The following is a 23,562-nucleotide window of genomic DNA, read 5'->3' as shown; positions in this document are numbered from 1 at the left end:
CTCCAACAATTTTTAAGGTATATTGTCCTTACTTTATTTCTATATTTTTATTAATTATTAGTTATTGTAAAATTTTTATTAACAAAGCTTTTAGCGGCGTTAGAAAAAAAATGGTTTTTCTGTGTGTTTTTTTTCGTTTCTTCAGGTAACTTGTTAACAGGAATAAAATCAGATTCATTGTGCAATCGTCATCGTCAGCAGCAGAATACACCCCTCCCTTCGCATCATCATCTTCTAGGCATTCAATACAGCTGGTATTAGCTTTTCATAGATCTCAATGCCACGCAAATAGGTATCAGCCTTAAGGTATTCATCATGATCGTGCAATAGCACGGGCGTATTGATCATGGGTGAGAAACCGATTGAGGGTATGCCAGCCGCGCGTATATAACGGCTGTCGGTGCCACCGGGGAAGATAAGTTTGCGGATTTTCAAGCCCCTAAAAAGAAGAAATGATTTCAGAAGAGCTTGGAAGGTATGAAGGTGTCTTCGACTTACAATTCCTTGACCAAACAATTTTCAAATGCAACCCAATAGATATTGGAACTATCGGTTTTTGTGGGCTCAACTTTGGGTTGTTTCTGTTCGAAATGCAATTCAATGTCACCACCAGCTTCTTCACACCATTTGCGTACCTTTAAAGTGGAAGAGAGAGAGACAGAGTGAGGAATAAATGTGAAATGAAATAAAAAGAAAAACAAACACATGTAAGAGAAGAAATACATTGGAAGAGGTATAGCAAGAAAGGGGAGGTAGAAGAGGAAACTAATTAAATATTTAAAAAAATCCGCGCCCAAGAATAGCCTGCCAAATAATATTTAAAAAAATCCACGACTAAGGATAGGCTACTATCCCCATCTTCCTTTTATTTTTTCAAGAAACCACTACTCTACGCTCTCAATTGCTTCCTGATCTTCTATTGATCCGATATATTTCTACATGATTTTCCATCTAAGCTTAAATATTTTCCCATTGCAAACATCACTCATTTTCTATTTCTACTCTGATATATACCTAGCCAAATGTTTATAGCTTCAGAAGACCTGAAAATCGTTTCTCAATTACTTTTTGAGATGATGTTCTGATCCTATATATTCCCCACATGATTCTCCACATATTCTTTGACTGCAATCATCAATATTTTCTACTTCTAATCCGATAGATACCACGCCAAATGTTTATAGCTTCAGAATAGCTGACAATCGGTTCTCAATGGCTTCCTGAACTGATCTTCCGACCCGATAGATCCCCCATATGATTTCCACATAGGCTTAAATATTTTTCCATTGCAAACATCACTCATTTTCTACTTCAAATCCGATAGATACTAAGCCAAATGTTTATAGCTTCAGAAGACCCGACAATCGTTTTACAATTACTTCTTGAGCTCATCTTCCGATTCGATATATTCCTCACATATGCTTTAATATTCTTCGACTGCAATCATCAATATTTTCTACTTCTACTCCGATAGATACCACGTCAAATGTTTGTAGCTTCAGAATAGCTGACAATCGGTTCTCAATGGCTTCCTGAATTGATCTTCTGATCCGATACATTCTCCACATGATTTTCCATATAGGCTTAAGTATTCTTCATTGCAATCATCACTCAATTTCTACTACTAATCCGATAGATACCACGCCAAATGTTTATAGCTTCCGAATAGCTGACAATCGTTGTTTAATTACTTCCTGAACTGATCTTCTCATCCGTTACATTCCGCACATGATTTTCCATCTAGGCTTAAATATTCTTCGACTGCAATCATCAATATTTTCTACTTCTAATCCGATAGATACCAAGCCCAATTTGTATATCTTCAGAAGGCCTGACAATCATTTCTCAATTGCTTCCTGAGCTTATCTTCTGATCTGATACATTCTCCACATGATTTTTCATCTACGGTTGAATATTCTTCCATTGGACACATCAATGATTTCTACTTCTAATCCGATATATACCAAGTCAAATGTTCCTCAATTACTTCTTGAACTGATCTACCGATCCGATACATTCTCCACATGATTTTCCATCGAGGCTTAAATATTCTTCCATTGCCACCATCACACATTTTCTACTTCTAATCCGATAGATACCAAACCAAATTTTTACAGCTTCAGAAGATCTGACCATCGATTCTCAATTGCTTCCTGAACTGATCTTCTGCTCCGATTCATTCTCCATATGATTTTCCATCAAGGCTGAAATATTTTGCTCACCCAAACATCACTCATTTCTACTTCTAATTCGATAGATAACAAGCCCAATTTGTATATCTTCAGAGGATCTGATAATCGTTCCTCAATTGCTTCCAGGACTGATCTGATACATTCCTCACATGATTTTCCAAATAGGGTTAAATATTCTTCCATTGCAAACAGATTTAATTAATTTCTATTTCCTATCTTTCTACTTCTAATCCGATAGATACCAAGCCAAATGTTAACAGCTTCAGAAGACCTGACCATCGTTTTTCAATTGGTTCCTGAACTGATCTTCTAATCCGATACATTCTCCACATGATTTTTAACATAGGCTTACATATTTTACCATTACAAACATCACACATTTTCTACTTCTAATCCGATGGATACCACCTCAAATGTTTATACCTTCAGATTGCTCTGTCAATTGCTTCCTGAAGTGATCTTCTGATCCGATAGATTCCCACACGATTCTCCATCTAGGCTTAAATATTTTTCCATTAAGCACATCAATAATTTCTACCTCTAATCCGATACATTCCCCACATGATTTTCCACATAGGCGTACATATTTTTCCACTTATATTTTCTACTTCTAACCCGATAGATACCGCTTCAAATGTTTATACCTTCAGGAGATCTGTCAATTGCTTCCTGATATATTCCTCATATATTCTTCTCATCCAAACATCACTCATTTTCTACTTCTAATCCGAAAGATACCAAGCCAAATGTTTTTTGACAAACATCTTTACCTGCTTTTCAAATTCCTCATGATCCACAGTAATGGCTAGACGTATATCGAAACAGACATCCAAAAATGGTGGCACCACATTACTCTGAACGCCTCCGTTAATGGTGGTTAAATTAACTGTGGTCACATCACCAATCGATAGGGACGGATCGTTTTCTAAGCGCTGGGCTTCGTGTTCACGGAAGGCCATCATTTTATTGAGAATATAATGGAGTTTTTCACCGACAGTATTTTTTAGCAACAGGGAGCCGTGACCGGCATGTCCGGTTATTTGGAAGTGGATTTCTGTAAAACAAAGAAAAATTCTTAAATAAAAAATTGGATCTTAGTTAGGAGAGGTTACTTACGCCAAATCGATCTCTCAGCATAGTAGACACAATAGCTGTCATCCTCAGCGGCCACACCCTCATCCAGCGAGAAACCAACATTTAACTTTTTGAAGTCTTCGGTTTCGATGAAGGGTTCCATGCCCAAGTGGCCACCGATTTCTTCATCTAAAAACAGGGGAAACAAATTAAATTAAAATAGCTAAAAACTTTAAAATTAAATTAAAAAATTAATATTGAAGGCTCTGAAATCCTAACCTCATATACTCTTAAATTTTATTTAATTTAAATTTTAAATCAGCGACCTGGAACCTCTAAAACGGCATTTACATTGGAACTTTTTACAGGTTTAACCTACTTTATGAGGATTTATTTGACATATATGCAAAGGAATTGACAATTGAAACCCACTGGGTTAACGAAATCCGATTAAATGTAAACATTTCAAAACTACAAAGCTACTACAACAAAACTAATCTTCCGAACTAGTGAACCCTTGGTAAAGTAGCCATTTTCAGACCTAGTAACCCCAACTATTTACCAAAAATTATTTTAAAATTCCCAACATCTTTCCTTTGCCAAATCTAACCCTTAATTGTTAATTGAAAGCATTTTATGGAGAGTTGAAAGTCTATTTTAGGTCGTGGGGGAGAGGAGTAACTTCCATTAACACCATTTTGTCGGCTTTTGAATAAAAATTTGTCAATTTGATTATCAAATTACAAGGTTGTAACATTAAAAAGTCTCTGGTCTGGCAGACATTAAAAGTTACCCGGATAATTGCTATGTGTAAGCAATTAATGTCACAGCGGGGGAGAAAATATTCTACTGGGGGTTGAGAAAAACAAAATCCGCAAGCCACAGCCAACGAAAATAAAGAGGATGCTGATATCTCCAAGGATTCTTAGATGAGAAAATTTTAATTTTCTGAACGTGACTCAAAAATGTTGGGGAAGGACAAGTATTTTCTTCAGGAGAAATCTCGAGAAAATTTGCAAACCAAAACCTTCAAGAACTACAACAAATAGCCTCTCAACTGAGAGTTCTGCGATCTCATCAACAGGAATCAATGCCTAATTTCTACTCTCCCCAGGAAAATTCGAAGTAATTTACTGCTTTAAGAATGAAGTCAAGAGACCATCGTTCCCACAATTTATGATCTTGACCTCCTTCTTCCCCACACGATTTTCCATCTAGATTTAAATACTCTTCCATTGCCAACAACACTCATTTTCTATTTCTAATCCGATAGATATCACACCAAATGTTTCTTCAGAATAGCTGACAATCCTTCTTCAATTGATTCTGGAGCTGATCTTCTGATTCGATACATTCCCCACATGATTTTCCATTCAGGCTTAAATATTCTTCCATTGCCAAACTTCACTCATTTTCTACTTCTAATCCGATAGATGCCACGCCAAATGTTTATAGCTTCAGAATTGCTGACAATCGTTTCTCAATTGCTTCCTGAACCGGTTTTATATAGGATAATCCTGCCAAACTCTATTCATTGACTGTCAGGCTCGTCCGTTGGGGAAATAATCGTTAGATTTGCAACAAAAATATTTTATTCTGAAGAAGTTCTATAGACATAGATCACCATCCCACAAAAGGCCTCTAGAAAAGATGCTAATTCCTGTTCCTTCTATAAAGATCCAAGGTAATTTACTGCCTAAACAACGAAGTCAGCAGACTCCTAATTCCACCAGTTTGTGTTCTTGACCTCCTTATATAGATTAATCCTACAAAATTCTAGTTGTTGATGGTCAAACTCGCCCGTTAGGAAAATAAGCAACCAATGAGTAGCAACCAATGATTCTCACTGATACGTTCGTCGGGATCAGCCTTGTAAATGATGGCTATTTTTTGATCATGTGGTATCATTTGTTGCCTCAAAAACTTTCGGTGTTGGCTTCGAGGGTCCTGCGAAGACTTGTCAATTGCTTGGACAGCAGAAACAATGTCTTCTTGGTAGAAGGATGCTGTCCCGAACTTCTGAACTCATTATCATCCTTGCCAAATGCTTTGTGGAGGATTTAATTTCTTAATCACGCCCTATTGTCATCCTGTGACCAAACATCTCCAACAGATTTAGATGTCATGGTATCTGTACTCGGGGGAATCGCCACAAGAATTTATAAAATGAGTCGATCGCTTTAGTCGACTTCTTACATTGCGTTCACTATCCTATATAAGGTGAAGGTTTCTTTCTTGTCTTTGAGAATCGAGTACTCGAAATGTTCTTCAGAAGCCAAGCAATCTCAGATCATCCGTTACAGACGATATAATTTAAACACTTCTATATATATTTGAGAGAATTGTTCCATCCTTGGATGTCTTTTAGAATCGACTACTCGAAAATGTTCTTCAGCCTCAGAGAGATGATGAAAAAGGAATAGATGATAGTAACGTGGAAGCAGAAACAGCAAATATTGATGGTGAATTCAGAGTTTTTGGAGGAACAGAAATAGATACAACGGAGAAGAGTCCAATCCAGATGTAGTTCGAAAAGGCGAAGAGAAATAGAAATTCCCAAACAGGCAGATATATGATGAAAAGAGAATAGAAGATATATTAACGAATGATGAATTCAGAGTTCTTGGAGTAACAGAAATAGATACAACGACGATGAGTCCAATCCAGATGTAGGGGGAAAAATGCCACGAAGGATAACTCTACCTTCACATTTTTGGAAAAGGCGAAGAGAATTAGACAGGCGGAGACTCAAATTCAAATTCCGCGTCAGAATACGACAGTAAGGCCAATATAATATAAGAAGTTAGTACTTCTTTAAGACCTTTAGGTATTTCGAAGGGTTGGGCCAAGCGAAAGAAGAATACCTTCAGCTCTTCCACAGGAAGAAAAAGGAACCATGAATTGTATCATCTATTCTCGGACATCGACATAGTCAGACGGATCGAGCTGCAGCGTCATGTTATGAGAATGGATGAGGATTCCCCCACAAGGCATATAAAAGCGAGCCTACTGATGGCTTACGCAGCATGGGAAGGCCATGAATTAGATGGAAAGATCAAGTGGAAGAGAACATTTCGAAACATGGCCTTTCAAATTGGAAGAGCTGCCCGCAAGATCGACGCGCCTGGAAATCTTTTTTAAGCTCGGTTTATGGAACAAATATTCTGTCACAAGCCAGCTAAGTAGTAAGATCCGATAGATACTAATCCATACTTCGAGCTAATCAATCGGTGGATTCTTAGACAAATCTGCCAGTTCTCGCTATAAAATCACAAGTCTCAAGTGAGAGCTTCAAAAAATCTGAAAAGGCAATTTTTACGTAGCGAAAATGGTTTTCAAATACGAAAGATGGTGAATGTCTTGCAGTGGGTGTCTTGTGTAAAGGAGAGAATATTTACTTAAACAGGGATCTATTTTTGTCTACAGTCCACAAGCGGATAAGATAGGTTAAGTCATATTGTAATACTTAGTTCTTAAGGAGCACTTTTTATATTAATAATTTTGTGTAAATTTCCAAAAACGGAATTAGTCGTGCTTTCACTCCGCGAATGAATATCCGTGTATCTATACAGATCCGAGTTTATCAGGCAAAGAGAGAGATATTCGTTTCGGTGTCCTAAGATCCCAATCTCAAAACGGAATCGACAAATATAAACTTAGATGTCGTAACATGGCAAACATTTTATGGCTTGCAGAGGAAATTTTCCTTCAGCCTGGCGATATTAGTATTCAGTAATCCAAGACCATACTTTTGGGATTTCTCCGAAACCTGCATAATTTATGAGAGAGGTGGCGTGAAAAAATCTTCATATAATCTTAATTATGGCGGCCCATAATCTCTGCTAGAGATTAGACTAAGGTGTTTGCTGGGTCTCACTTTTCGTGTTTACTTATCAATTGACTGCAATTTGCTGCTTATCGTTCACGGTCACAACTACTTTATCTATAGAAGTGATTTTTTTCTAGGTGCAAGAGCTATTAAAAATTATGAGAGAGAAAAATAAACAGAGCTCGCTTATCATCACTAAATTTTCATAAAGATAAATCAACCCCGAGATAAGGAATCAGGCCAAGTAGAAAATACGAAAATAAAAATGCAATAAAATCTTCAACAAATCTTACCTGGAACAAATGTCACATGCACGGTACGTTTCATATGCATCCCCTTCTGCTTTAAGGCACGTATGGCAGCCAAATATTGCATACCAACACATTTCATATCTTGTGAACCGCGTGCAAATATTTTACCCTCCGCATCCATGTGTGCGGAAAATGGTGGATGCGTCCATTTATCTTCGAACACGGGCACCACATCCATATGGGAATTTAATATGACAGAAGGCAATTCTGGTTGGGTACCTTGCCAGGTGATGATGACAATTGGTTTAGTTTTACCCCCTGGATAATAGACATTAACTGGAAGACCCAAATCATTGGCTTGTTTTTTAAGGAATTCTACGCAGGGTTCTACAAAAGAAAGAAAAATTTACAGATTTTTTTGAAAAAAGGAAAGAAATAATTAGAAATTTAATGTGTTAGGAAATTTTGTGTATACATACATGCGTTTGTTTTTGTTTGAATAGTGCAGTTTACCAATTTTTTGAGGTTAGTTGTTTTTTTGGGGGGAAAATGTACAAAAGACCAACACCATTTTACGCACTCACATTTTTTATTCTTTGGGACACCGGACAGAAAGTTCGGACACACTTCTTGATCACAGTATTTATTAATTTTCAGGAACAATTAATCGGACGTTTTAGTAAATATTTACAAAGGAAATGGTGGACGTTTTCCCCAAATCTATGGGGTTTCTGCGAGCACGAAATGGAGGGACTCTTATAATATTTATTGTAAAATAACTTATAGCTAAGTGGGGAATCCAGCAGCAAGTAATTCGGGAACATATTATCAAATCAGTGTTAGATAAGGTGTTAATCGGATACTCCAGACTTATATTTAAACATAATTCGGTTTATGAGAGAGGCGTAGATTTTATTGATCAGGTGTAATTCGATACTCCAGACTTATATTTAAACATAATTCGGTTTAAGAAATACCACACCTTCAGAAAAGTTTACTATATTAAAGGTTATTCTCGCCATACTCTGAACTTTTCTGGATACATTGAACTTTGCAAATTGTTTCAGTTCCATTATCAATATTTTCTACTTCATATCCGATAGATACTAGCCCATCCTTTTACACCCTGTACAATATCGATAATCAAGCGAAGGTGTAGAATGAATGAGCCGTTAAACCCATTCGGTTTTTACCATTACTGAGGCAAACGTAGGAAATTTGAGTCGTTACAAAATCAAGAACTTACAAATCGGAAGATAAACTTCATATACCCGCACAGGATTGCAATGATTTCTACTTCTAAACCAATAGGTACTAACCCATACGTTTAACCCTTTACATGATCTGCCAATATCAGACGGAGTTATTGAATAACCCGATGAAGCGTTTTCTGTTTGGATTTTGTGAAATAATATATCCTAAGAAGCTGGGGGAAACTTGTATCCTTACGAAGATAGTCTCGATATATTCTCCCTTGACTTTTAAGATAGCCTTAAAGTTTTTTCCACTTTTAACATCAATAATTTCTACTTCTGATCCGACAAATACTAGTTTTCTACTTCGAATCCTTAACATAATCGGTCACTAATTTAATAGGCCGAGTTTCCGAATGAACCACTGAAATATTTTCAATTTTCTTTTTGTGAAGATCTCCCAGATAATCGGCGGAGACTTGTATTGACTTTTCGGATAGCCTTAAAGTTTTTTCCTCTTCCGACATCAATAATTTCTACTTCTGATCCGATAGATACTAGTCCATACTAGCCGAGTTTTCGTTTGAACCGCAGAAATATTTTCTCTTTCCGCTTTGAGAAGATTTTCCAAATAAGCGGAGGGTAACTGCTAGGGAGATAGACTCGATATTTTCTCTCTTGAGTTTTCAGATAGCCTTAAATATTGCTCCACTCTCAACATCAATAATTTCTACTTCTAATCCGATAGATACTGGTCCATACTTCAAATCATCCACAAATTTCCTGTCATTCCTTTAATAGGTTTAGTTTCCGAATGAACCGCTGACATATTTTCACTTTTCGTTTTGGGAAGATCTTCCAAATAAGCGGATGGTAATTGTATCCTTATGAAGATAGACTCGATATATTCTCACATGACTTTTCAGATAGCCTTACATTTGTTCCATTGTTCCACTCTCAACATCAATATTTCATATTTCGAATACTATACACAATTTGTCAATCCTTCAATAGGCGGATTTTCTAGACAGCCCCAAATATTCTTCCACACTCAACACCAATAATTTTTACATCTGATACGATAGATGCTAACTCTACCTTCGTTTCGGTGCAAGCCTAAATAGCTCAGTACCGGCGGTAGTTGTTGATCTGGCCCCTTTGTCATCCTGCTATTGTGAGCAAACATCTCCTACAATTTGGCTGTCTTGGTATCTGTAGTCGAAGATATAAAATGAGCTGATCGCTTTATTGGCCTTCTAAATAATGTATCACTATATGATACACATTGAAGGACGGATTTTGAGTCAATAGTTCACAAATTAGGAGGCCAAGCATTCGCTGCAATATAACAACAACGGGAAATAGACTGGATATAGCCTCGATATATTCTCACTGGAATTTCCAGATAGCCCCAAATATCATTCCACTCCCAATATAAATTATTTCTACTTCTAATACGATAGATACTAACTCAACATTCGTTTCAGAGCAGAGCCTAAAAAGTGCAGTACCGGCAGTAGTTGTTGATCTGGTCATGAGTCATGCCCCGTTGTCATTCTGCGATTGTGAGCAGACATGAGAGGATGTTGACTTCATTACAAAATGAAAAGCAATGCTTTAAAAGATCACATTTAGGATCAACAGGAAAAATAGGATGTCTTTAAAGATCGACTACTCGAAAAGGTTCTTCAGCGTCTGAGAAATGATGAAAAGAGAATAGATGATATTAACGTGGAAGCAAATATTGATGATCCTGGAGTAACAGAAATATATACGCCGGGGAAGAGCAAGGCCAACCCAATCGTCCAAGACAGACGGGGAATCAATATCAAATTAGGAGACTGAACATTCTCCAGGTCGAGAGTGAGGTCCACATAACTGGTAAAGGGTGCCACATTCTTCGAAGAGGGGAGAGAATTAGAAATTCCGTGACAGACGGTCACTCAAACTCAAATTCTATGTTGAACACGAGAGTAAAAACAATATAACCATTGGAGTGTGACGAATGTGCAAAGAGGCTTATATGATGGTGGAGGAAGTGAGCACGGACACTGCTAAGTTCATCACAAGAAAGAAACAGCTATCTGAGACACTAGGGTAAAAACTTTCCACGTGATAAACCGGAGAAGGAAAAGCTAACAGCAGGAAATAAGTCAGACCTTCCTTCCACTTCCTCGGAGGCGGCGAAGATGATTGGGAATGCTAAACCCGCCAAGAAGGAAAAGATCTTCCTGTTGACGGACATAAAGACAAAGCTGAGCCGACACAAAATTGAAGGAGACAATCCGAAGAATCCATAGACTGAGGACGACAAGAAGAAGTGAGAAAAGACATTGCTAAGTTTACCACAAGAAAGAAGAACCTATCTGAGGCACTAAGGCAAAAACTGGACACGGGGAAGGAAGAGCTAACAGCAGCAAATAAGTCTCACCTTCCTTCAACTTTCTCGGAAGCGGTGAAGATGATAAGGAATATCAAACCCGCCAAGAAGGAAAATATCTTCCCGTCGACGGATATAAGGAAAATTCTTTCGTGAGGATTGGGAATTTCAAGAGGACTAAGCAGACAGTAAATATCTCTTACTCGAGAATATATGGCAGGCCTGAAAAAAGGGAACAACTATTTATTAGCTGATCCTACGAAACAAATTCATCAGCTGTTAAATGTATCAGCTGATAATCGAATCAGCTGATGAACGCATCAGCTGAGACTGTCTTCTTTGTTGGTTTCTGTGGGGTTTGAATTCATTGGAAATTCTGTAAGGAGTAGTCATTTAATTTTGCTTTGTTATTTTGAAAAAGGGAGAAATAATTATCTACACGATAAATTGTGGCATGTGAGCCATCCTTATATTTAACTTAAATGGTGTATCCTAATTATGAGCGTGTGTAATGAAAATTGTGCACACACAATTTATTATTTAAATTGTTGAGTAAACGAAGACCATTGAACAATTGTCGATAATTGCAGGCGACAAAATGTTTCAATTATTTTTTCACAAAAAAAAAATACAATTCCGGTTTCCGTTAAAACGTTTTATGCTACCTAAAAATAACTTTGTAGCAATTTTAGAATTTGGAAAAAAATGAGAAGGGCATAGTTAACGTTAACAAGGGAATGCTAACTTCCGCTCTCCCATTTTGTATCGCTCTCTTTTTTATAGGAGTGGAATATGGTGCAGATTTAACACCAGAAAAGGTGGTTGAATTGGCATTCAATTGGAAATTAGCATCACACACACGTGCCACAGCCACCGCTACTGCTTCTTTGTTCTGCTGTGAATACTTCTTTGTTATCGTTTTGACTTTTTGAAAAAATTGTTCATTTGCCCACAGTTACGACGACTAATAATAATAGTGGTATTGAATTACTAAGGATTCTGGACCAAAGAATCATTGTTGGACTGATTGATGGTGGCTAAAGCCCAAGGCATAATAGTCTCAGCAGGATTTTGTAATGTATTTTCCAGAATGGGAGGATAATGGTTACTTGTAATTGTTTCGAAGCAAGAAATCTGCACTGCTAAATGCTTTAGCAGGAGATATGTACTAGAAAAGGGCCGAAATTATCGGAAGTCAATGTGCCCGCTTGCATTCTCCCCGACGATTAGTGTAATTGTTTCCTATGCACGTGGACGCCGGGACTTAATTGTGATATTTTATTAAAGGGATTTATTTTGGAATTTTGAAAAAAGGGAGAATGGTTTCGTCAGACGATTCAGGCTGAGATATGAATTTTTTAAAATATATACATTTGCCTCCATCGGGGAAAGATTTTCTTAAAAAATATTTTTCCATAGAAACGGCAATATCTTGTAATTATTCTGAGACCTCGAAAACAACTACTGAACCTATCTTCCGATTCATAGAATATTTATGCTATTGGTATTTTCAAAGACCAGATGAAGTAGAAGACTTGTGTTTGGCAGACTTCGCAGCTTGATTATAAATATTCCAGAACCCGGAGAAACAGAACCTATCTTCCGATCCATTGAATATTTGGAACATTACATTCAAAGATCGGATGAAATAAAAGACTTCGCAGCTTGATTAAAAATATTTCAGAAAACGAACAAACAAGGCCAGAGAAGGGGTTAATAGTCCCCTGAGCATGGCGATCAGAAAGAAAATTCTGAGCAGACCTTATATTTATGTTGTCGGTATTTTAGTTGGAGCATTACATTCAAAGACCAGATACACCAGAAAATTTTTGTTTTTGATTATAAATATTCCATAACGCGGAGAAGCAACGCCATTACAGGGAATTACGATGAGAACATCACAAGGAAAATGTTGGGCAAAACCCTAAACATTTTCCGATTTAAGGATGATTTTATGTAAGAAAAGGTTTAACCCCATGTCATTCGTTACATACGTAACACTTCTAGAAGTGTGACTATATTAGAGACATTATGGTGCAAAGTCTAAATAACTCAGTTACGGCGAATATCGTTGATCTGTCCACGAGCCCGTTACCATTCTGCGATTGTGAGCAAACAACTCCTAAGGCCAACAAAACCGTTAAATAGTGCCGAAGGTGCGAAGAGGCTGATACGATGTTGGAAGAAGTGAGCAAAGACATGGTGCCGAAGGTGTGAGGAGGCTCATAAGTTTGTGAAAGAAGTGAGACAAAGTCTTTCAAAGCTCACGACAGAAAAGAAACAGCTATTTGGAGAAACTGCTGATATCCAGACGGTTAACCCTGACCGTGGAGGTCCTTGCATGCGCGAAAGTAAAAAAAACTTCCGTGAAAGCCGCGTCAACACAAATATGTAGGAGAATGCCTCAAGAATGAATCGATTCGGAGGCGTGGAAGCTGGATTTTATCCTGGCTCATGATGCTGTTGTATTTTTGGAGAAATGCGGATGTTGGCTTTCTACAAAATTGTAATGATAATCGATGTCTTTAAAGATCGAGAATTGGAGAGATTTGAAGATATAAACAAGGAAGCAAAAACAGTAAAATATTGATGATGAATTCAGAGTTATGGGAGAGTATCAGAAGTATATTCGAATGTAAATATATTAAACATCCAGGTTGAAGGCATCATAAGATGATTTTCAGCTTACGAAATTTTAGCATACATAAAATAGACATTTATTTTGAAATAGGAGTGGGACTTAATCATTATTGGTTATGAGTTCAGAGTTCTTGGAGAATTCCAGAAATAGATTCGAATGTAAATATATTAAATACGCAGGGTGATGACATATCGATTAATATAAAGAGAAAGCTGAGCCAATACAAAACATGAAGGAGACTACCTAAAGAATGCATTGATTGAGGGCGGCAAACCTGACTCTTATGTTGTTCCAATATTGGGGAAATTCAGATTTTGACTTACTGCAAAATTATAATGCTTTCAAAAGATCGCATTTTTTGAGGATTCAGAGCTCCAGCCTATGAGAGATGAAAAGTGAGAATAAAAGATATTAACGAGGTAGCAGAAATTGCTAAATATTGATGATGAATTTAGAGTTCTTGGAGAGCATCAGAAATAGATTCGAATGTAAATATATTAAATACCATATCCGTTAATATGGATAGAAATACGAAAATAAAGGAGACTGCCTCAAGAATGCATCGATTGAGGGCAGGAAAGCTGACATTTATGTTATGTTCCATTTTTGGGGAAATGCGGATGTTGACTTACTGCAAAATTAGAATGAAGCTACTTGCAATGCTTTCAAAAAAGCACATTGAGTTACGAAGCTTTTGAGGATCCAGAGCTCGAAAATGTTCTCCAGTCTCTGAGAGATGTAAAGAAAGAATAGAAGATATTAAGTATAAAGCAGAACCAGCAAAATATTGATGATGAACTCAGAGTTCTTGGCGAGTATCAGAAATAGATTCGAATGTAAATATATTAAATACGCAGGTATAAGGCATGATTTTCCCATTACGGAGAATATGTTAACTAGAAAACAGGAAACCAAAATATTGATGACGATGAATTTAGAGTTCTAAGAAATAGATTCGAATGTTAATATATTAAATACGCAGGGTGATGGCCTATCATTTAATATAAAGAGAAAGCTAAGCTAATACAAAAATAAAGGAGACTGTCTCAAGAATCCATCGATTGAGAGCGGCAAAGCTGACTTTTATGCTGTTCACATTCTTGGGGATGTTGACTTACTGCAAAATGATAATGAAGCTACTTGCAATGGTTTCAAAAGAGCACATTGAGGTTAGCAGAAAAATATTAAGTTTTGGAGAATCAAGAAGTCGAAAATGTTCTCCAGTCTGTGAGAGATGTAAAGAGAGAATAGAAGATATTAAGGAGAAAGCAGAACCAGCAAAATATTGATGATTGATATTGAAATATTGATGATGAAATAGATACGAATGTAAATATATTAGATATTCAGGGTGATGACATATCGCTTAATATAAAGAGAAAGCTGAACCAATACAAACATAAAGGAGAATGCCTAGAGAATTAAACGATTGAGGTCGGAAAAGTTGACCCTTAGGATGTTCACATTTTTGGGGAAATGACGATGTTGACTTACTGCAAAATTATAATGAAGCTACTTGCAATGCTTTCAAAAGAGCACATTGAGTTACAAAGTTTTTGAGGATCCATAGCTCGAAACTGTTCTCCAGTCTCTGAGAGATGTAAAGAGAGAATAGAAGATATTAAGGAGAAAGTAGAGACAGTAGTGTTAAGTTTTCTTATCTAGTATGTAAGCTGTATATAGTAATACTCTCAATAAAACCACCAGCCTGGGCACAAGTGTGTCCTTTCTTCAATTCAAAAAATTATTTAAAAAATAAAATAATCCAAAAACCAAAATTTATAAAGTAAAAAAATAGTTTCTCCGACCACCAGGTTTTTTAGTTCTCCAAGAGGCTCGTGCATTTTTACAATCACGTGCATAATTTTCACTTTTTTTATTTTACAGTATATATCTTTGAGGTCACATTGATTTTTATTTAGTCTACTTTGGCCCATTAGCGTATATCGTTTCTTTTCATAGAAATTTGGTGGAATTTGCTGGCTTAAATGGGCTTATTCGGACATTAGGATGTATTGGAGATACGAGCGAAATTTTTAACTTAAATTAGTTATTAATTAGTTGACGATAGAGGAACTAGAGAAGAGAAGTAGGCGAGGATTTTAAAAAAATATTTTTCAATGTGGTTCAGAGTCGTGGACCTTTTAATACCTTTTACCATACCATAGCAGCCTTAGATGCGGATTTAAGAGAAATATTTTTTTTTCATGGAAGTCTTGGGCGAGGATTTAAAAAAATAAAAATTTGTCCATAGACGGAGAGGATTTTTTAAAATAATTTTTTCCCATAGAAGCCTTTGGTTAGGATTTTAATAAATATTTCTTCTACCGAAGCCTTAGGTGAGGATTTGATAAACTATTTTTTAATAGCCCCTAAATTGGATTAATTTTTTTCTTAGCCTTAGGTGAGGATTTTTTAAAGTATTTTTTTAATAGCCCCTAAATTGCCATAATTTTTTTTCACAAATCGATTGTCGTGGATTAAAAAAAATATTTTTCATTATTTTCATCAATCATGGAATTTTTGAAAAATATTTTTTCCCAATGAAACGATTTGCGTGGAGTTTTTTAACTCATTTTTTTTCAAAATATTGGAATTTATAAATAAATATTTTTTCAAAAAAATTTTGATTTAAAAAAAAAAATTAGGGAATTGAAATTTAAAAAAAATATATTTTTTCCAAAAAAATTTTGATTTAAAAAAATTAAAAAAATACATTTTTTCAAAAATTTTTTATTTAAAAAAAAAATATATATTTTTTAAATCCGATACACCTCCATGTCAACTCCAATCCGAAAAAACATGTGTTTTTTATGCCAATGAAATTAAAACTCTTACCATAATGGTTGGCTTGTTGGCAAGTTGAAAGGTCAAGGAAGTTCTTCAGTTTGGCATGGAACTAAAAAAAACACCAACAACAACAAACAAGAAAATGCGCTAGTGAACACAACTGAGAATTGTTGTCGACCTTGCCATTGTATGACTGTGTGTCTATGTGCTCTTGACAGGATGTGAATGCACATATGTATGAATTTTCCATTTCAGTTGAATGGGGGACCGACCAGCCAGTCAGGCCAATAGCATTATATTATATTTTTTCCTCCGTCAGCTGTTTGTTGTTGCAAAATAATAGATATCAGCTGATTGATAATTATTTTTGCAGGTAATCAATAAAACAAATGAGAAAAAACAAAACTATGACGAAGAAGAAGGTGTGTCATAAGGTGGGAAGGATAATATTGAAGAGGGAGGGGAAATGATTGAATTTCCTAACATGGTCTAAAAAAAGTGGGTAATGTTCGTAGATTCAGGGCTGAGAAAGGGTAGTAGTAACGAACAGTAGCAACACTAATGTGATGGAGAATTATCGGAAGAACAAGAGAGAGGAGAAACGTGTTTTCAGAAAAAAGAAGAAAGAAAAACGTGAGCGTGAGCAAATCGAGATGTACAGGAGTCCGAGGAATGAAGTCCGAAAATTCTACCAAGGGGAAAAACACCAAACCGAAGGCTTTGGTGCAGGCACATCCTCCTGTAGAGATGAAGAAGGACACCTGGTGATAGATAAAGACAGCCTGCTGAGGATCTGGATGGAGCATTTTGAAAAACTTCTGGTAACATATAGTAGCAGTGAAATGGGATACCCCAGAACCAATAATAGATGACGGTATAGAGTGTATACTAACTAGCCAAGATGAAGTCAGAATAGCAATCAATCGTCTGAAGAATAATAAAGCAGCAGGTGCCGATGGGTTACAAGCCGAACTATTCAAGACTGGTGGTCAGATGCTGGTAAGGAGCATGCACCAGCTGATTAGTACTATTTGGCTAGAAGAATGCATACCCAATGATTGGAACCTCAGCATCCTGTGTCCCGTGCGCAAAAAAGAAGACAAGACGATATGTGCCAACTATAGAGGAATAAGCCTTCTTCCCATCGCATATAAAGTGCTATCCAGCGTACTGTGTGAACGACTGAAGCCAATGGTCAATGACATTATTGGACCATACCAATGTGGCTTCAAACCTGGCATATCCACCATTGACCAGATTATCACTCTGCGCAAAATCCTGAAAGAAACTCACGAAAAACACATCGACACAATCCACCTATTCGTCGACTATAAAGCCGCATTCGACAGCCCCATCCGTTCAGAGTTCTATAAAGCCATGACTGCGTTTGGCATTCCTGCAAAATGAATTCGGCTATGCAGGATAAATTTTACAGGCACAAGATCAGCAGTTAAAGTTGGAAATTACCTCTCGGAGCCCATTTAATACCGAATGAGGATTCAGACAAGGTGATAGTTTGTCGTGTGACCTTTTTAACATTCTGCTGGAAAAGGTCATACGAGAGGCAAAAGTGAACAGAAATGCACTCTGTACACCAAACAACACATGCTACCCGCCTACGCCGATGACATCGACATAATGAGTCGAACACTGAGAGCGGTAACAGCCACCTCTTTGAACAAATTGAGAAGGAGTCTGCCAAAGTGGGCCTGGCAGTAAACGGCAAGAAGACCAAGCTGATGGTGTCAACGCTCAAGACGTCCAGTAGACTCGGACCAACTGTGGAACTTGAGAACTACAGCTTTGAGGTAGTCAAAGATTTTATATATCTTGGTACCGCCATAAACAAAACGAATGACATCAGTTTTGAAATTCGGAGGAGGATAGTGATGGTCAAACGATGCTACTATGGTCTGAGCAAACACCTCAAAAGCAAGGCCACCTCCCGCCAGACCAAACTCACAGACTACAAGACGCTGATACTACCCGTGCTGTGTTGTATGGATTTGAAGCATGGGTACTTGCGCAAGCAGATGAGGCAGCTCTTGGAGTGTTTGAGAGAAAAATTCTCCAAAAGATCTATGGGCCGATCTGCGTTGACGGTGAATGTCGCCGTCAAATGAAGCATGAGTTGTATCAGCTTTTCTCGGACATCGTTATTGTTAGATGAATTGAACTGCAGCGACTACGACTAGGTCATGTTGTGAGAATGGATGAAGATGCCCCAGCCCAAAAGGCATATAAAAGCGAACCAGCTGATGTGGATCACGCAGAAGGGGAAGGCCAAGAATACGATGGAAAGGTCAAGTGGAAGAAAACATGGCCGAAAATGGTATTTCATTGGAATTGGAAAAACTGCGCAAAAGGCCGACGCGCCTGGAAATCATTTCTAAGCTCGGCTTATGGAACGAAAGTTCTGTCACAAGCCAGCTAGACCTGAATTTATTGAAAAAATATTTTTATAAAATTTTCCAATTCGTGGATTTATTAAAACATAATTTTCAGAATTATTACAAGGCCTGAATTCTTTAAAATATATTTTTTAAAATTATTTCAAGATTTGAATTTATTAAAAAAAAAAAAAAATTGTGAGAATGGATGAAGATGCCCCAGTCCAGCAAGGCATATAAAAGCGAACCAGCTGATGGTTCACGCAGAAGTGGAAGGCCAAGAATAAGATGGAAAGGCCAAGTGGAAGAAAACATTACCGAATATGGTCTTTCAAATTGGAAAAAATCTGCACAAAAGACCGACGCCACTGGAAATCTTTTTTAAGCTCGGCTTATGGAACGAAAGTTCTGTCACAAGCCAGGTAGAGCTGAATCTTTGAAACAAATATTTTTTTTAAATTTTCCATTTTGTGGATTTATTAAAAAATAATTTTCAAAATTATTACAAGAATTCAAGTCTTGTTATAATTCAAAAAGAATATTTTTTGAATTATAACAAGACTTGAATTTATTTAAAAAAATATATAAAAATTTCCAAGGCGTGGATTTTTTAATTTTTTTTTTATAAAATTAAAATATATATTTATAAACTTTTGGAGTACGTGGATTTTTTTAAAATATTTTTATAAAATTTTCCAAGGCATGGATTTATTAAAAAATATTTTTATAAAATTTTCCAAGGCGTAAATTTATTAAAAAAATATTTTTATAATTAAAAAATATTTTTATAATTAAAAAATATTTTTATTAAAAAATATTTTAATAAAATTTTCAGCATGTTTATTTTTTAATTTTAATTTTAAATTTATAATTATTTTTTTTTATAAAATTAAAATAAATTTTTATAAACTTTTGGAGTAGGTGAATTTTTTAAAAATATTTTTATACAATTTTCCAAGGCGTGAATTTATTAAAAAATATTTTTATAAAATTTTCCAAGGCGTAAATTTATTAAAAAAAAATATTTTTATAATTAAAAAATATTTTTATTAAATAATATTTTTATTAAAAATTATTTTTATTAAAAATATTTTTATTAAAAAATATTTTTATAAAATTTTCAGCATGTTTATTTTTTAATTTTCATTTAATTATTTTTTTTAGTCCCACAATTTTGCGTTCGACTGTAAAAAACAAATATTTAAAGGGTGGTGTGATGCTGCCTCGGGGCAGACAATCATTCAACAATTCATTTCATAGCTTACAAACTAACGTCAAACAGTCTGTGATAATCGGATGTATTTCTAATACCAAAAAAAAATGAAAATAATAATAGAAAAATAGACTCACCATAATCAATATCTGGATGGACACTTGGAATGCGTAGATATTCACGGAATATTTGAATTTCTTTATTATTTTCCCAGGCACTCATTTTGTTTGTTGTTAATTCTCGCCCTATAAAAACAAAAGTGAAATAATCTCTGCTTAGAATTTTTGGTGTTTTGATGCGTTGTTGTAGTTTTTTTTTATTTTTTTGAACACTCGATGGCATTTAATTGAAATAAATTGGTCAATGAAATAATTTTCGAAACACTAATTGACAAATTATTTATTTATTAGATGCAGGCCAAGCAGCACCAGCATCATTGCTAGATGCCGCATTTATAAATGCCATCCATTAGCTGATTTACAATATGTATAATTTTCTTGTAGTTGTCACCAAATCAGCTGTTTACACATTGTATTACACAAACAACTACTGCAGCAGCAGCAGCATCAGTGACGGCGACGTTGACAGCAACCCCACTTGAACTGTTCATTCATTCTCAAACATGAATTTGTTTCACTCCCACCACCCAGCAGCAGAGGGAGTATGCCGAGAAATGTATACACATAAGCACAACAACAGCGACGAGAAAGTTCTAATCTCACTCACTTTTAATTACAACAACAACAATACACAATTACCGTTTCCTTACTTTGTCTTTTCTTCGCTATGTGTGGATCTCGACCGACTACTCAGAGCAAACTGAATTATGCCCCTCTTAATCACCAGGTATTTAAGCTGTTTAACACAGTGGTGGCGGCGGCGGCAACGACGGCGGCCATCCTCGGCTCCATTACTATTGGGGGGTTCGTGTGTGTGTGTGTGTGTCTGTGGTGTATAACAAAGAAGAGAGAGTGTGTAAAAGAGAGTTTGTTTTGATAATAAGAAAAATGTTTGGCGTTGGGGACAATGTTTGCTGTTTGGATGGCTTGTATACAGCAACAACAACAATAACAATTGATATACCCATAACTTCTCTTACCACTTCAGTGATAGGAGAAAGTTGTGTTTTGTTTTGTTTGATTTTGAAGAGTAACATGAAGAAGACATGGTTTGTTACGAAAAATGCAGTTCCTATGAACATTTTTAATACAGTGGGAGGCAAAATAGACACAAAAAAAGAAAAATATTTTTAAATAAATCCAGGCCTTTAAAAAATATTTTTTAATAAATCCACGCTTTTTAAAAAATATTTTTAATGAATCCACGCCTTTAAAAAATATTTTTTAATAAATCCACGCTTTTTAAAAAATATTTTTAATGAATCCACGCCTTTAAAAAATATTTTTTAATAAATCCACGTCTTTAGAAAATATTTTTTAATAAATCCACGGCTTTAAAAAATATTAAAAAAAATATTTAAAAATATTTTTTTATAAATCCACGCCTTTAAAAAATATTTTTTTATAAATCCACGCCTTTAAAAAATATTTTTTTATAAATCCACGCCTTTAAAAAATATTTTTTAATAAATCCACGCCTTTAAAAAATATTTTTTAATAAATCCACGCCTTTAAAAAATATTTTTTAATAAATCCACGCCTTTAAAAAATATTTTTTTAAAAAATCCACGCCTTTAAAAAAAATATTTTTTTATAAATCCACGCCTTTAAAAAATATTTTTTTAATAAATCCACGCCTTTAAAAAATATTTTTTAATAAATCCACGCCTTTAAAAAATATTTTTTTAATAAATCCACGCCTTTAAAAAAATATTTTTTTATAAATCCACGCCTTGTAATAATTAAAAAAAAATAATAAATCCTTACATAGCTGGCTTGTGACAGAACTTTCGTTCCATAAGCCGAACTTAGAAAAGATTTCCAGGCTCGTCGTTCTTTTGCGCAGTTTTTCCAATTTGAAAGACCATATTCGGTAATGTTGTCTTCCACTTGATCTTTCCATCGTATTCGTGGCATTCCCCTTCTGCGTGAACCATCAGCTGGTTCGCTTTTATACGCCTTCTGGGCTGGGGCATCTTCATCCATTCTCACAACATGACCTAGCCAACGTAGTCGTCTACCAATGTCGATGTCGAGAATAGCTGGTACAACTCATGGTTCATTCGATGGCGATATTTACCGTCAACGCCCAGATCGGCCCATAGATCTTTCGGAGAATTTTTCTCTCAAACACTCCAAGAGATTCCTCATCTGCCATGCTTCAGATCCATATAACAGCACGGGTAGTATCAGCGTCTTGTAGAGTGTGAGTTTGGTCTGGCGGGAGGTGGCCTTGATTTTGAGTTGTTTGCTCAGACCATAGTAGTATCGGTTGGCCATCACTATCCTTCTCCGAATTTCAAAACTGATGTCATTCGTTTTGTTTATGGCGGCACCAAGGTATAAAAAATCCTTGACTACCTCGAAGCTGTGGTTTTCAAGTTCCACAATTGGCCCAAGTCTACTGGACGTCTTGCGTGTTGATACTATCAGCTTGGTCTTATCGCCATTTACTGTCAGACTCACTTTGGCAGAGTCCTTCTCAATTTTGTTCAAAGGTGGCTGTTACCGCTCTCAGTGTTCGAGCCATTATGTCGATGTCATCGGCTTAGGCGGGTAACATGTGTTTTTTGGTGTACAGAGTGCCTTTTCTGTTCACTTTTGGCTCTCGTATGACCTTTTCCAGCCGGATGTTAAAAAGGTCATACGACAAACCCTGTCACCTTGTCTGAATCCTCTTTCGGTATTAAACGGGCTCCGAGAGGTCCTTTGCGACTTTAACTGCTGACCATGTGTCATTTAATGTTATCCTGCATAGCCGAATTAATTTTGCAGGAATGCCAAACGCAGACATGGCTTTATACACCTCTGAACGGATAGGGCTGTCGAATGCGGCTTTATATATGACCAATGAATAGCCTATATACCCGACCAGAAAAATAGCATTTGGTAAATTAATTGTTGTTCTCAATAAACAGACTCCAAGAGGTCCTTTCCGACTTTAACTGTTGATCTTGTGCCAGTTAAAGTTATCCTGTATAGCTGTATGAATTTTGCAGGAATGCCGAATGCAGACATTGCTTTAAACACCTCTGAACGGATAGGGCTGTCGAATGCGGCAGACGTGGATTTTTCAAGGATTTGGCGCAGAGTGAAAATCTGGTTAATGATGGATTTGCCAGGTCTGAAGCCGCATTGGTATGGTTCAATAATGTCATTGACCATTGTTCGTTCACACACAGCACGCTGGATAGCACGATGCGATGGGAAGGAGACTTATTCCTCTATAGTTGGCACATATCGTCTTGTTTCCTTTTTTGTGCCCGGGACACAGGATGCTGAGGTTTCAATCATTGGGCATGCTTTCCTCTAGCCAAACTGTACTAATCAGCTGGTTCATGCTCCTTACCAGCATCTGATCACCAGTCTTGAATAGTTCGGCTAGTAAACCATCGACACCTCCTGCTTTATTATTTTTCAGCCGATTGATTGCAATTCTGACTTCATTTTGCCTAAGGGGGTGATATACACTCTATACCGTCATCTAATA

At 36.2% G+C, this 23,562-nt stretch overlaps 1 protein-coding gene across 1 annotated transcript; it reads right to left on the bottom strand.

The window, feature by feature from the left end:
- Positions 1-226: 226 nt before the first annotated feature.
- Positions 227-20,184, bottom strand: LOC133323217 (aminoacylase-1-like). Its single transcript, XM_061532173.1, has 6 exons — positions 20,091-20,184; positions 7,389-7,733; positions 3,309-3,455; positions 2,963-3,246; positions 499-635; positions 227-439 (listed from the first exon to the last, which is right to left on the bottom strand). Exons 1-6 carry the CDS (start codon positions 20,173-20,175, stop codon positions 235-237), a joined length of 1,203 nt encoding a protein of 400 aa, XP_061388157.1. The 5' UTR covers positions 20,176-20,184; the 3' UTR covers positions 227-234.
- Between the last annotated feature and the right edge of the window lie 3,378 nt (positions 20,185-23,562).

The sequence above is a fragment of the Musca vetustissima genome, unplaced genomic scaffold, assembly GCF_032173495.1.
Source record: "Musca vetustissima isolate MV318-11 ecotype Yass unplaced genomic scaffold, APGP_CSIRO_Mvet_v1 utg760830, whole genome shotgun sequence".
NCBI classification, from domain to species: domain Eukaryota; kingdom Metazoa; phylum Arthropoda; class Insecta; order Diptera; family Muscidae; genus Musca; species Musca vetustissima.
Note: the sequence above shows the minus strand (reverse complement) of the source record. Positions and strands in the feature narration are given on the sequence as shown.

Excerpts from the sequence above, each read along its gene's own strand:
- LOC133323217 (XM_061532173.1), bottom strand. The coding sequence starts at position 20,175 with ATGAGTGCCTGGGAAAATAATAAAGAAATTCAAATATTCCGTGAATAT. Across the intron at positions 3,456-7,388 it reads GCATGTGACATTTGTTCCAG|ATGAAGAAATCGGTGGCCAC; the intron begins GTAAGATTTGTT and ends CCCTGTTTTTAG. Across the intron at positions 636-2,962 it reads ATGAGGAATTTGAAAAGCAG|GTACGCAAATGGTGTGAAGA; the intron begins GTAAAGATGTTT and ends TCCACTTTAAAG.